General features: G+C 36.0%; 1 protein-coding gene across 1 annotated transcript in view; it reads left to right on the top strand.

The window, feature by feature from the left end:
• The window catches only part of LAPTM4B (lysosomal protein transmembrane 4 beta), a 51,235-nt gene that overhangs the window by 27,420 nt on the left and 9,890 nt on the right, over positions 1–13,925 (top strand). The window contains exons 3-6 of the mRNA XM_090283535.1: positions 6,019–6,092; positions 6,781–6,903; positions 9,641–9,739; positions 10,508–10,603. Of these exons, the coding sequence (XP_090139661.1) occupies positions 6,019–6,092; positions 6,781–6,903; positions 9,641–9,739; positions 10,508–10,603 (392 nt within the window). The remainder of the gene's footprint in view (positions 1–6,018; positions 6,093–6,780; positions 6,904–9,640; positions 9,740–10,507; positions 10,604–13,925) is intronic.

The raw sequence follows: 13,925 nt of genomic DNA, 5'->3' as shown, positions 1-13,925 counted from the left end.
ACACCACAGCCAGGGGAATTCTTGCCAGACCAACTCGGTGGGATTCTTGCGGAAGTCAGGCCAGGGTGATAGGTTCTGTAGGGTGAATGGTAAGGAATTTGGTCAGATCTCAGGGCGAACAGATAGCAAGGGTGAGAGATTTTCAGTCAACTGACAGCAGGATTTTTGCCGAAATTGGACTAAGTGGGTCAAGGACGTTTGGTCATGGGCGGAAGTCTTCATTTTGTCTACATCTAATGGAGAAAACCTAATCTGCTTTCAGCAGCAAGGAAATGTGCAAAATTTAGGTTTTAGCTTTAGCCTGTGCATAACAGCAAGACACATTAGAAGGCAGAATGAATGCCTTGCCAGTCCACCATATCCCCAGCAAGTACGTTTAATCAGTAATATATGGTAAAGCTAACCCTATTCTTCTTTTTCAGAAATCTATGCTTTACCATCAGCTTGTCCGGGTCTCAGGAAATCCTGTTGTAAATTTCGACTATGTTAAATGTATTGATTAACTTAGGGAGAAGTAGTATCTGTACATGTTGTATTTTGACTGGTCACATCGTTTTTTTAATGGCTTTATTAAGGTATAGTTTATATACCATAAGTATCATCTATTTAAAATGTAAAATTCAGTGATTTTTCATTAATTTACAGAGATATGCAATTAAAAAAAATTACCTAATTACAACATATGCCTTTCTACTTATAGAAATTTTTAGTGCTCCATAGTCGTGTTTCCAAAATTTTCCATGTAGATCATGCATATTTTTTATTAAATTTATTTTATTTCCTTCTCTTCATGTCTAGTTGCATATTTGGTTCTCCAGTGAACATAATTACAAAAATGTAAATGCTGTTTTTTTTTTTTCTATTACATAAGCAACCTTTATGAAACTTAAATTATAATTGTCACTCTGAGTCTCTCAGTATAAAAGTGAGGCTGGCAGGAGCCAATTTCTTTGTTTTAGAAAGTGAGAAATTAAGAGAGATTCTCTGAGCTTAACTTTTAAGTATATTACTTAGTTAACTAGTTCTTCCCAACTTGATGTAGCTTATTTTAAACCTTTAGGTCCTACAACTGGAGGAACCTTGAAAATGTTATAGTAAGTGGAAGAAACCCTACACAAAAGGCCACATTGTATGGTCCTGTTTATGTGAAATGTACAGAATAGGCAAACCCATAGACACAGAAAGTATATTAGTGGTTGCCAGGGGCTAGAGAGAGGAGGGAAGAATGGTCAGTGCCTGCTAAGGGCTTGTGGTTTTTTTTTGTGTGTGTGGGGATGGGGAGTGGAGAATGAAAATATTCTGAAATTAGTGGTGGCTGTACAACTTTATAATACTACTAAAAGAAACCACTGGCAAACTTAGGACCTCAAACAAATCAAGGGATTATGTAGGCTACCGATCTAATTTTAAAAAGGACATTAAGCAAACTTTTTTTTATCTTCACCCAAGGATATGCTTACTGGTTTTAAGAGAGAGGGAAAGGAAGGAGGAGAGAGAAAGGGAGAGAAACATTAATGTGGAAACGCTGATCGGCTGCCTCTCTCATGCACCGTGACTGGGGATAACCTGCAACCTAAGTATGTGCCCTGATCAGGAATCAAACTCGTGACCTTTTGATTTAGGGAATGATGGTCCAACCAATTGAGCTACATCAGCCAGGGCTTAACCAAACCTTTTTATGGTATTCTTTTAGGCAAAGTAGGGAAATGTATACCTAGCGAAATAGTGTGGTTAAGTGGAACATTCAGATAAGTAGGTGAATAACTCTACCAAATGTCTTCGTTTGTCTTTCCAAATCCACGGAAGTCCCCTTGCTCTTCATCTGTTACCACCTATTGAAATTTTCCCTCTTCCTAGTTAGATGCTAAGCATCTGAGAACAAAAATTATGTCCTATTAATCTTTGCTATGCCATGATGTTTATCCCATGTTACATGAATCCATTAAGTATTCACGAAGTAAATTTTGGGTTTAAGAATAAAGTTGTAAAGGAGTAAGTTACAAAAAAGCTCCTGTATGAATATACTTAAATAACAATCTGTAAACAATCACCACACAGATGGAAAAAGTATATTAGAACCTCCCTTTTGTTTTAGGGGAATATAATTATGCCTTATTTCTTATTCTTCCCTAAGCTTTTAACCTCAGTATGTGAGACCCTAAACTGAGGGCTTGAACTTGGGTTTTCTGTTTGTCCCTTTGGGGTTTGAGACTCTGTATTTTGCTCTGAGTAGTTCCTACTATTGCTGTGAATTTAGCTGAAAATTGTACCTTCTAGACATAATGGCTAGAATATACCCCAAATGCTGTTTGTTTTCATAAACCTCAGTCCCTGAAATGTCACCAAAAATTACAGTAAATTGAGACATAAGAATGACATGGGAAAAAAAAAAGAATTACATGAAGGCAAGTAGGTTGTGGAAACATAAGTCAGGAAGTTTAGCTAGCTACAAGTTTTATGGGAAGGAAACATCCAAGAAATAGAAGGGAAAGTAGAATTTGAAATGTATTATTTAAACAGTGGCATTTCAGGGAACTATATGCCTGTTCCATTGCAATGATTAATTGACTATCAGGAGACATTTTCTAATTATGCCTATTGTGGCCTGTGGGATAGCTTTTCTTAGGATCCTTTTCAAATGTGAACTGCATTATTAAGACAGGAATTTAATTGAGGAAACAATGTGACATCGGTGTGCTCTGACTTGAAGTTCATGGGGCTGCACAAAATAAAGGCTATTCTCTCACTGACTAGTGCTATTACTGATTGTAAAAATCACTATTTTTGTTAGAACCATTTCTTCAGTTACCTGTGACATAATTAAAAAGAATGAATTTTAGTTCTTCTGAGTAACTCATTTACAATGGTGTGCTACATGTTATTTCAGAGGAGTTGATGTCCAGGAGGTAGCATGTACTACATTAGCTCATTTTACCTTACTTATTCTGTGTTTTTATTTGATTTCTACACTGTTGTTACCTAAGCTATTTCAAATACTTGTGATATATTTAGTTTCTTCAGTGTGATTTGTATAATCACTTATAGGAATAGAATTTAGAAAATTTCCTCCTCAAATTAACATTTTTTATGGTAAATAGTATCTCGTGAATGGCGATGGGATACTTAATTTTATGACTTTCATTTTAGTTGGACTTTTAAAATTACTGATTCTATAGTCTTTAAAAAAGGTGGATTATTTAAAATCTTTTTCATGATTATGTGAAATTTGGTTCTGGAGTATCTTTAATGTTCCATTTAGGACATGTTATTCTTATAAAGATTTATTTTGTCATTAATATTATATTAATAAAAGTTATTAATATTTTATTTTGGAATAATGCCTTGAGTTTGCTTGTTTATTTTTTAAGGTCTATGAGGTAGTCAAAAGAATATCCTGTGATAGGCTGGCTTCCATAAAATTAATTTTCATCATAAAATATGTCTGTGCAGAATTTGGAAATCATAAAGGTAGGCAAAGAAGGAAATTATAAACTTCCGTCTGGATTTAAATTTCAGAAATTGCTATAAATTCTAATAGGCTTTGCACATAATAATTGCTTACTGATGTCTAACTCTTTAGAATATCTCATCCACCAATTACCAGCTGGGCAGCCTTGGGCAGTTACTTGCCTTTTCTGAGTCATCTTTCTCTTCTTTAAAATGAGGGTATAATAATAATAGTACTTACCTTTTAAAGTTGTTTTAAGGATTAAATAAAGTAACAATAGCTAGTTCGCTGAGGAAAATGGGGAAAGGAGAAAGTAGACAATGTACATTCCACTATGCTCATAGCTTTATGCAGGGAGGGAAAAAAACTAGCATAATACCCCCATTGCTTCATAAATAAATGACAGGTGCTAGAATGGGTGTGTATACTTATGTGTGTAAGTAGACTTTCCCTTTACATTTAAAGCATTTAAAATGCATTCAAGTTTATTCCCTCCATTAACCCTACAAGGATCTTATAAGGTATGGATGAAATTTCTTTGAAGGTACCTCTTTCCTCACAAGAGGGAAAAGGTAAATTAGTTTAGCATTGAAATTATAAAATAAACTATAAAATATGTGTTTATCCTGAAATAAATTATGATCTTTTAATTACTGGTCTGAGGTTATCATAACCTTCTTCTTTTTTTTTTTTTTTTGAATTTTCGCTCAATAAAAATCAGCATGGTTATAAATTTACTGCATTAAATCTGTACGCCAATTTGAGGAACCTTCATTTTGTTTTTGAGATGGCAAATGGTCTGCATTTCTGTCCTAGAATGTATTCTACCCTGTGCTTCTGTTAGTAAACCTGCTTAAAATGTTCTCTTAGCTCTGAAGCTGAGAATGCAGAGAGGACAGTCCTAAAACTAGAATACGTCCTACTCTCCTTTGGAGAAGTAACCTGTAAGAAATGGCAGCCCAGGTTGGTTCATGGTCACTTTTTATAGCTCAAGTATAAGTAGCATGTACAGTAGCAAGAGCCAGAAACTGGAGCCATAAGAGCAGGATTAGTCATAGTTCAGCCTTTTGTGCAGATGCTCTCAGCAAGTTACATAACCTCTGAGCTCTGGTTTCATAATCTGCTCCGTGGGAACAATAACACCTATCTCAGAGTTAGGAAGACTAAATGAGTTATCTGTGAAATGCCTTTGGAAACTGTCAGCACTGTAGAGATACTCTACTGCGTGTTTTTTGTGCTCTCTTTGTAGGTGAAAACTCCACACATTATCTAGTCATAAATCCAGTCACCCCATACTTGTCTAATCAGAATATCCTAAAGATATACGGTAACATGACTGCTTGAATAAATGTTCAGTGAGAACCTACTATGATACAGGTATTGTTCTAGATCAGCATGTTCAACAGAAAAATAATATAAGCACAGATGTAAATTTTCTAGTAGCCACATTAAAAAAGGTAAAAAGAAACAGGCGAGATTAACTTTAATAATATATCTTATTAACTCAGTATATCAAAAATATTATTTCAGCATGTAATCAATATAAAAATTATTAATATTATACATTCTCTTTTTTGGTACTAAATCCTTGAAATCTGGAGTATATTTTAATCTTACAGCAGCACATCTCAATTCAGACTAATCTCATTTCAAATGCTTGATGTCCACATGTGGCTAGCAGCTACTGTATTGGCTGTCTGTCCCCTTCTCAGTGTTGGGGCTGTAGTTGTAAAAAAGATATAAAAGGTCCTTTCTCCTAGGAAGGACCCAGAGAGATGTACCATATACAACAAATATGAATAAGATAATAGTAATATATGCCATAAAGAAAATACAGCAGTAATGTGGGAGTGCCTGGGAGGGAAGCTGTCTCGGAGGTGTTGACATTGAGCTGAGAGACCTGCATGGTTAAAAAAGCAGAGCTAGTCGTGTGGAAATATGAGTGACGTTTCTTCTAGTTAGTGGAAATTGCCCTAAGGTGGGATGACCTAGCTGTGTGTGTAATGAACCAAATGGTATGGCTGGATTATAGTGAGCAAGAAAGTGTGGGATAAGGTCAGACAAGATTGGAGAAGTAGACCTGCTTTAGAATAAGCAGACATGAAGGCCATGATAAGAAACTGGGGTGTTATATTAAATGAGATAGGAAGCCAGTGGAGGGTTTTAAGACAGACATGACAGACATGAGTTTATAAAATACAAGTTCAATTCCTTCCTATGTGTTAAAAAAAACATGTATTTATTATATATAATTCAGTTGACCAGATGACCAACTTTTTATATGTATCTATAACCAATATCTCTTTTGCATTTTTGATATAAACTTGTATGTAAGTCAATCATTTATCTGTAGGCATTTTCATGATTTAGGGAGAATATCTTTCAAGCACTTTACTTTCCTTAACTATCATCTTAAATTCCCAAAGAACTCTGGTGTTTTACTTAGTATGAAGTTCCCATAATTGGTTTATAAATAAAATGCCTTTGAGAAAAGACAAAAAAATGTTTAAACAATGTATTTACTGATTTATTTATTTATTTATTTATTTATTTATTTTAACCTTTGGCAGACATGTGCATTGCTATTGCAATTTCTCTTCTCATGATCCTGATATGTGCAATGGCGACTTACGGAGCATACAAGGTAAGCAGCTTTGGAATACTCTGGGCCTTCAGGAGATTCAGACAGAAACACCTAGTCTGGAAAGGGACTCTTACGCTGTTGCCTTAGCCTAATTTGGATTCAGTATAGTAAATAAGAGGGCTTCAGGCAGGGGCCTGTTAGCTAGCTAGCCCCGCTATGTCCCATGTTTCTGAGTTGTCTAACAAGAACTTGTCTGCGAAGTGTGTTCAGCTCTTCCTCAACTACACGTAGATCTCTCTTTCTCACTTCTGCCCCTTTTCTTTTTTTGCCTAAAATGTCATAATATACCCAGTGTTGACTCAGTTCCCCATGACCGTGTATTAAAATTTTGATTCCCCCCCCCCCCCCGTCTATAAAAAAAATAATAAGCTGGGCCTTTTCCTCCATCTCTTACTTATATAATCTGTACAGTTGTCTGAAAGGAGTAAGATGTAATCATTCTTATTTTCCTGTAGAATCTTTGTAAGTTTAAATCTTTTGTTAATATTATGTAGCACTAGGAGAGCCAATATGGTCTCAGAAATGTTCAATAAGATTTGTTTGTTGACTCCTTTCTGGCTTACCAGTCGTCACCATGGCCTGGTTTTGTGAATTGCTGTTCCGCCATTTCCCTTCAGATTAAGAAAAGAAGCCATGTTTGTAATGTTGAATACATGAACATTAACATCACGTTTTCTCTTATGTTTAGCAACATGCTGCCTGGATCATCCCCTTCTTCTGTTACCAGATCTTTGACTTTGCGCTGAACACCTTGGTTGCAGTCACCGTGCTTGTTTATCCGAACTCTATTCAGGAATACATACGACAGCTGGTATGTGGCCGCTTCCAATTACTGCTTCTCTTTCGGAGGGAGACCTGGTTAAGTATGGGACACAGATGTGCACACATATTAATGGGTGGGTTTTTAGTTTGCATCTGAGTTAGTGATTAGAGATTTTTGAATGTTATCTTGAAGATGAGATTTTTGGTTTTTGCAAAAAACAATCTCATGAGATAAGTTGGTGGCTGTGATGATGGTATTTAGATGCACCTACCTAAACTAAACTTATAAGCTAGTTACTAATTGTCTTTATTTTTGTAAAATGAAATTTGCTCAGTTATTGACAAGGGATAGCTTTTTGCCTCTGCTGTTGTATGGGAAAAGTGGTACTCTGCTGTATGCTGTGCCACAGTTTTCTGAATGTCCTTTGTTACCGTATGTGCAGATATTAATGTCTGGGTATTAAAAAGTTTGTGGAGGGTGTGACATTAGGCTACTTCTGTGCCTTTACATTAAAAATAAAAATCACTCTTTGGTGATTTTAATGGTAGTTTCTGAACATGGGGGAAGGAACAGGGTTGTTCTGGGAAGGGAGAGAGGAGATTGGAATTTGATGTAATAGTGGAGGTTAAAAGTTCAGTGGAGAAAAGTGGGTGGAGGGAGAAGAAGAAATGCGGCAGCCGAGGTATGTGATCTTGTGAAATCATGCTCAGACCATGTAATTGGTACTCGGCAGATCTAGACTGAAAACCGCCACTGTTGAGCTCCTTAAAAGTATCTTCTAGTTTGTTGCTGTGGATGCCATTTTTGTTGGTAATAACTTCTCTTTGAGAAGACAGGTCCGTGTTTTGGTAGAACATTGTGTCAAGAAAATTTTTGTGTGTTTCCATGTGCTACATTTATGTTATCCCTTGTGGTACACCCAAATGTTGGTGCATGAGGAGGTTTATACAGGGCGGGGCAAAAGTAGGTCTACAGTTGCGAGTACGCAAAACACAGAGTTTATTCTTGCGTTATTATTTATTGTTTTCCATATGAACAACTGTAAACCTACAGATTGTACAGAATCCTCTGTATTTAAAGACTTCGGTTTTTACTCTGTAATGATAATCTGGTGCTGGGGTCCTAAAATCAACCTTGGAAGTGTGGAGGAATCCTGATCTCTGCATAGCCTGTCATGTGAGGTGGCTGAGTGTGTTATGTGCTACAGCCCACATAGTGCAGATTTATGAATAGGAGCACAGAGCCTAATGTGTAAGCAAGTGTTCAGAACACTGAGAGTACTACCTAGACTTTGTATTATACCCCTCATTGTTCAGTCACTGTACTCATTTGCTTTAAAGCCACTGGTAGTAAAATGATAATATTGGTAATGCTGACAGTAATTGTAATAATCTGTTTTCTAAAAATCACCTGCTTTTATTTAATCACAAATCAAAATCAGTTTGGGCTGGAAGAGTGAAGCCTGCAGACTATCACAATGCCTAAGAGACAGTAGTGAAAGGATCGGTAAAGAGCCACTGATTTTAAGGCCCTTCTTGACAAGCTGAGATGTAATGAGTCCAGAGAGACTATTGTCTGAGAAGGGTGAGGGAAAGCACCCACTGCACTAATGCCTTTTTTGTTTATGTGGATTGTTTTAAAATGTAGTTAAAATAAGCTGTGCCTCTCATCTTATGGGTCTCAGCTGGATACAGAAACTCATCACTTTTCTGGGGGGAAGAGTATAAAGATCTTTATGGAAAGAGTCACATAATTCCCCTTTATTACCCAGCCCCCCTTTTTTTATTAGACGTAGAAACAAGATTTCATGTTGGCCCTGTGAACAGCAATTGGCTTTATTCTTACCCTTTACCATAAGTACTCAGAAACCCTTCAGGCTCCAAGAAAAGGAAACCAGTTGATCACAAAGGTTTAGATTTTCTCAATTTTGCCCAAAGTGAAAAGAGACTCTAAACATCACTGAGTGGTGCTCACCCTGGGGAGGAGGAGCCAAGCACGTGAGTCGCGAGTTTTCTCTATATTCTTCCTTCACATTTGGAACTTCTTTGTTGTGTCTCAGGATACTGCTACTATGGAATCCAAACACAGCACTGGCTGATGAAGAAGAGATCAAATGTGGCAGTTGCAGTGAGCCGCCAGTCTGCACACTTGCTTTGGCCACTTAAATGCAGGGCTTCTCTCAGCACCATGCAGGTGTTGCATGGTGAAGTTCTGTCCCTTCCACTAACCATAGTAGCCAATTTTGATCATCCTAAAAAGTTTTTTTTGACCTGGTAGTTAATCAGTATGGGCAGATGGCAGAACCTTTTTTTTTTTTTTTTCCCAGTGCTGTAAATACCTACTGTTAAAAGATTCTGCTCTTTGAGAAGTAATATCAACAGAAATGCTCTATATAAAGAAGACACTATTATAATAGGTTTCTCCCCCTTGCCCTGCACACGCTCTTCAGAATGGTTCAGAATTTGCATGAAATTCCAATGGCAGAGGTATATAAAGACTACTGCCTTTTAGCTTTTTGTATAGTAGGAAGGCAAAGGTATGTTTTTGGGTCTGATGCATGAATCTTCTTCTGATTTTTCTTTTTGAGAGTTATTGCCTGAATTATGAACAGACTAGCCCCTCCTCACCACACCATATGTAGCTTTTTCATTAGTAGAGGTAGGCTAGAAGTTCTGTAGGGGTCTTTAATAGCTCTCTGCTTTAACTGATTATTTTCTGACAGGCCTATGTGATTTTTGGCTAGTGAACATAATCCTGAATGATTAAATGAAATTTTCTTTTGCAGCCTCCTGATTTTCCCTACAGAGATGATATCATGTCAGTGAATTCTACCTGTTTGGTCCTTATTATTCTTCTGTTTATCTGCATCGTCTTGACTTTCAAGGTAAGAATGAAGATTTTACTTACTACCTGAATATTCTTAAATGTACTCATGAATGCCAAATAAGTAAACAAACTTCAGTTAGCTCATTGTCTTGATTTAGATGTCTAAACTGCTTTTTGATTTCCTTCAGTTCTGTTCCTTCTCTTACTTACATGAGAGATAAACACTAATCAGACTTCCATAGGTCAGTCAGGAGTTATTCTAAAATCTGTTAGGATGAGAATAAATTAATGAAATGTTATGCATTATGTAGTGTATATATTGTATGCTGCAGCATTTATTACAATGTTTATGATTTGTTTTTAAAACAAAATATATCCTGATCATCTTATAAGTTTATTATGTGAATTTATCATTAATTACTTATTGTTGGACATTGAGGCAGTGTCTACCTTTTCAGTTGTTAATATTGCTGCAGTGAATAAATTTAAATACGTCTTCTGTATATATACATCTTCCTCAAGATACATTTCTTAAAATTAGAAGGTATGCATAATTTGAAGATTCTTGATGGGTTGTCAAACTGATCTCCATAAAAGTTGAATGCCTTCACACCCCCATCAGCAGTGTGTCCTCTTACTCTCATCATGTGCGTGCTATCCTTTCTCTTCTTTGTAAACCTGATAGTTAAAATATCATTAGAATCCATGCTGCTAATAAGTAGAAAATTCTCAAATGATTGTTGAGCTTTGAACTTGCAATTCTTAAATATTTGAGATTTTCTGAAGTTGGAAAATGAAAGATCTAATAATCACTACTCACTTTCAGGGTTACTTGATTAGCTGTGTTTGGAACTGCTACCGATACATCAATGGCAGGAACTCCTCTGACGTCCTGGTGTATGTTACCAGCAATGACACTACGGTAGGTGCCATGTCACTTACCGTGGCAGTCTCTCCACATCAGCTGTGTAATGGCTTCTAAATGTTTCTGGTGTTGGATACTTTTTTTAAAAAAAGATTTTGTTTATGTTTTAGAGAAAGGGAAAGGGAGGGAGAAAGAGAGGGAGGGGAAATTCGTGTATATTCCCAGACCAGAGACGGAACCCGCAACAAGGCATGTGCCCTGCCCAGCAACTCTTCACTTTCCGGGACATTGCCCAACGAAGCTACACCAGTCAGGGTTGTTGGCTATGTTTTTAATGTTGTTGAGACATATTCATGAGTTGCTTAGGCAGCACATGATTCATAGTTGAATGAAATAAGTTTCATTTTCCTTAAACTTTATTAAAATCCAAATGGCTTAACTTCTGGTTTGTTTTAAAAACTGTTACAGATAGAAAATACATGTACTTTATTTATGTACCTTAAACCTGGATTATTAAACCATTGTATATAATTCTGCATAGTATGACTATACTATCTCACTTGATGTGAAATTAAACCTAGAAATGTGATATTACATGTAGAGAAATAAGAATGCAGAGGTTTGTCTTTAAAAATTGCCCTGTGTATGAAAACTTTATTAAGAGAATTTAGATGCGCTCTGTTCTGTACTAGTTGTTTATGCTTAAATTTTTTAAGCCTCTCAGATACGGTTTTGGAAAACATGCCTTCATTGGAAGAGTCATAGAAATCATTTTCACTTTATGTAAAGTATTTTAAACTGTCAGGATCATGGTAAGATAAAAGTTTTAAGTCCTCCAGGTACTAACCTCCCTGTGTGTCTACCACCTTTGCACTCAGCACGTGCTCTGTACAGGAATGGCTATGAAAAGAATGGGGGTGAGCGTGTAGGATGGGTGGAAATGCATACTATTGCAGGAGATAGAAGGACAGGACAGATGAACGGTAAATGTGAACAGTACGTCAAATCTAAACTAGAACAGAGTTTTATATTTCGCTTTGTGTTTGAAATTCTGGTGACTTGTTCACTCTTTGACCTTACTGAAATAATTGAACCTGTCCCTGCCTTTACTTCCCTGATATACAATGTGAATAAAACCATTTCAAACTTTATATTAAATATATAGATGCATTAGAAGATAATGAAAATAAAAATGCATTTTCCTTCCAAATTAAATGTTACATTCTCCTATAATTCAGAAACAGAAAATTTCCGTGCCATCCTAATACCACTACCTGATTTTTTATAGCCCATTTTCCATCCCCCATTGTATTCCATAATGGCATACATATGTGATGTATCATTTTGACATAAGGACTTTGTCATCAACAGAAATCAAAAATATTTTCATGTAAAAGAGTTGTTGCAGATATCTTGAAATATCATTTATGCTCATCACTGCTTGACATTGTAATCATTAGTGTCACCACTAGAGCTTGATATTTAATGCTGTAATAAAGAAGCATGTACACACACACACACACACACACACACACACACACAAGCTGATATTATTGAGAACTCTCTGGGATTTCTGAGAGAAAGCTTGTTATATGTGAACAGTTTTCCTAAGTACTCACCAAACATTGATTGAGTTGAATAAACTATGTGCATGGGCAGTGGTTTAAGAAGAGGCTTTGCCATGATCAGAGGCACAAAACCCAGCATATTCAGATGCTAAGGTGCCCTTTTTGGGGGTCTGTAGAATTCTATGCACTGATTATAGTAAACACATGTCTATTCAGCTCTTTTAAAGAATTTTGCTTGTGTCAGTAAAACTTTAAAATTATTGTAATTTTGATAAAATTACTGGCTTAAAGAATTTTACCTTCTGAATTTTTGGGTATTTAGTTACTATAAGTTTCTCTTTTTCTTTAAAACAAAAATCTGTACATTTATTGTCCTGCTTAACTCCTTAAAAGTCTAGACAGTTTGAGATTTTTTGAGTTTGAAGGACCAATAGTAAACAAGCAAGATGTCATGATGTATAGGACTTATAAAGCTACAATATTCTAGAAGTTACTCAAAAAAGGTAATGTCCATATAGCATGTGTTTGTTTTGATATACTTTTGACGGCGCTTTTTTTTTTTTTCCCCAGTGCTTTCTTATGAGTTGTGTCAGTTTTTAATAGAACCAAAGGGAAGAGCTAAAAAGATACACATTGTACGATACACTTTTATTTTTTACTTTTTTTACAAATACAGTATAAGACTTCACTAGTTTCAGGTGTGCACCCCAGTGACCAGACACCACATAACCTACTCACCAAATGATCATCCCCAAAATCCCGTACCCATCTGACACCACACTTAGCTACTGAAATACCAGTGACTGTGATCCCTGTACTGCACTCCACATCCCCACTGTCCCTGAACATCCAGTTTGTACTTCTTAATTCCTTCACCTTTTCCAGCCTCTCCCCACAGGGTACAATTTTAAATCAAAGGATACTGTGAAATTTGTAGGAATCGAGGTTCTTTAGAGGATTTAAGAACCATTAAGTTCCTAACATACATCTAATTAACTTTGTAGAGGCAACTAATATTTTTCCCTGTAAAAGATTCAAAATTAGATATGGACTAACAGGTAAGTTTTATTTAGGCTAACATAAACTACATAGTTATATTTTTTAATGGGGCATCCCCAGCTCTTCTAATAATAGACTCTTTTCTTCAGAAAGGGTTCCAGCTTGGCAATAGTTTGTAGTAGCGAGGATTTGGGGCCCTGGACTAGCCAGCTGAGGTTGTTTCCTGGTGTGTTGACAGAAGATGCCCAGAGATTGGTTGTTGTAGTTGCTGGTTGCTATCTCCTGAGTCATTTGGTATCAACTTGCTGTTTTTAAGATAAGGAAACTGAGTTGCTGCTGATAATGTTACTACTTTGTCAGAGTTCCCAATGAGCCTTTTTTCTCTTATTTTTTTGAAGAATGGTATTCTTGGAAAAAAGAGATTTATCATTTCTCATAGCTCAGTTGTATTATTGATAGTTCATTCCTAAATACAGGACTAGAGCAACACCTGAAGGTCTCAGCTTTCTGACAGTATTTAAATTCAAAACAAAACATGTAATGGTATTGTGGTTATTTTTAAAAACATACTTATATATAAAATAATTTGTTAATATCATAAAATATCCAGTACTCAGATTTCTAATTGTTTCATAAATGTCATAATTTTCTTAGCAGTTAATTTGAAACAGGATCTATGGAGCAATACAGGAGTGGGCAAAAGTAGGTTTACAGTTGTGAGTATGCCAGTTTATTTTTGTATTATTATTCATTAATGTATTATTTTTCCATATGAACAACTGTAAATCTACTTCGCACCGCTGTATATATTT

Source organism: Furipterus horrens, unplaced genomic scaffold (assembly GCF_987537825.1).
Source record: "Furipterus horrens unplaced genomic scaffold, mFurHor1.1.pri manual_scaffold_7, whole genome shotgun sequence".
Lineage (NCBI taxonomy): Eukaryota > Metazoa > Chordata > Mammalia > Chiroptera > Furipteridae > Furipterus > Furipterus horrens.
Note: the sequence above shows the minus strand (reverse complement) of the source record. Positions and strands in the feature narration are given on the sequence as shown.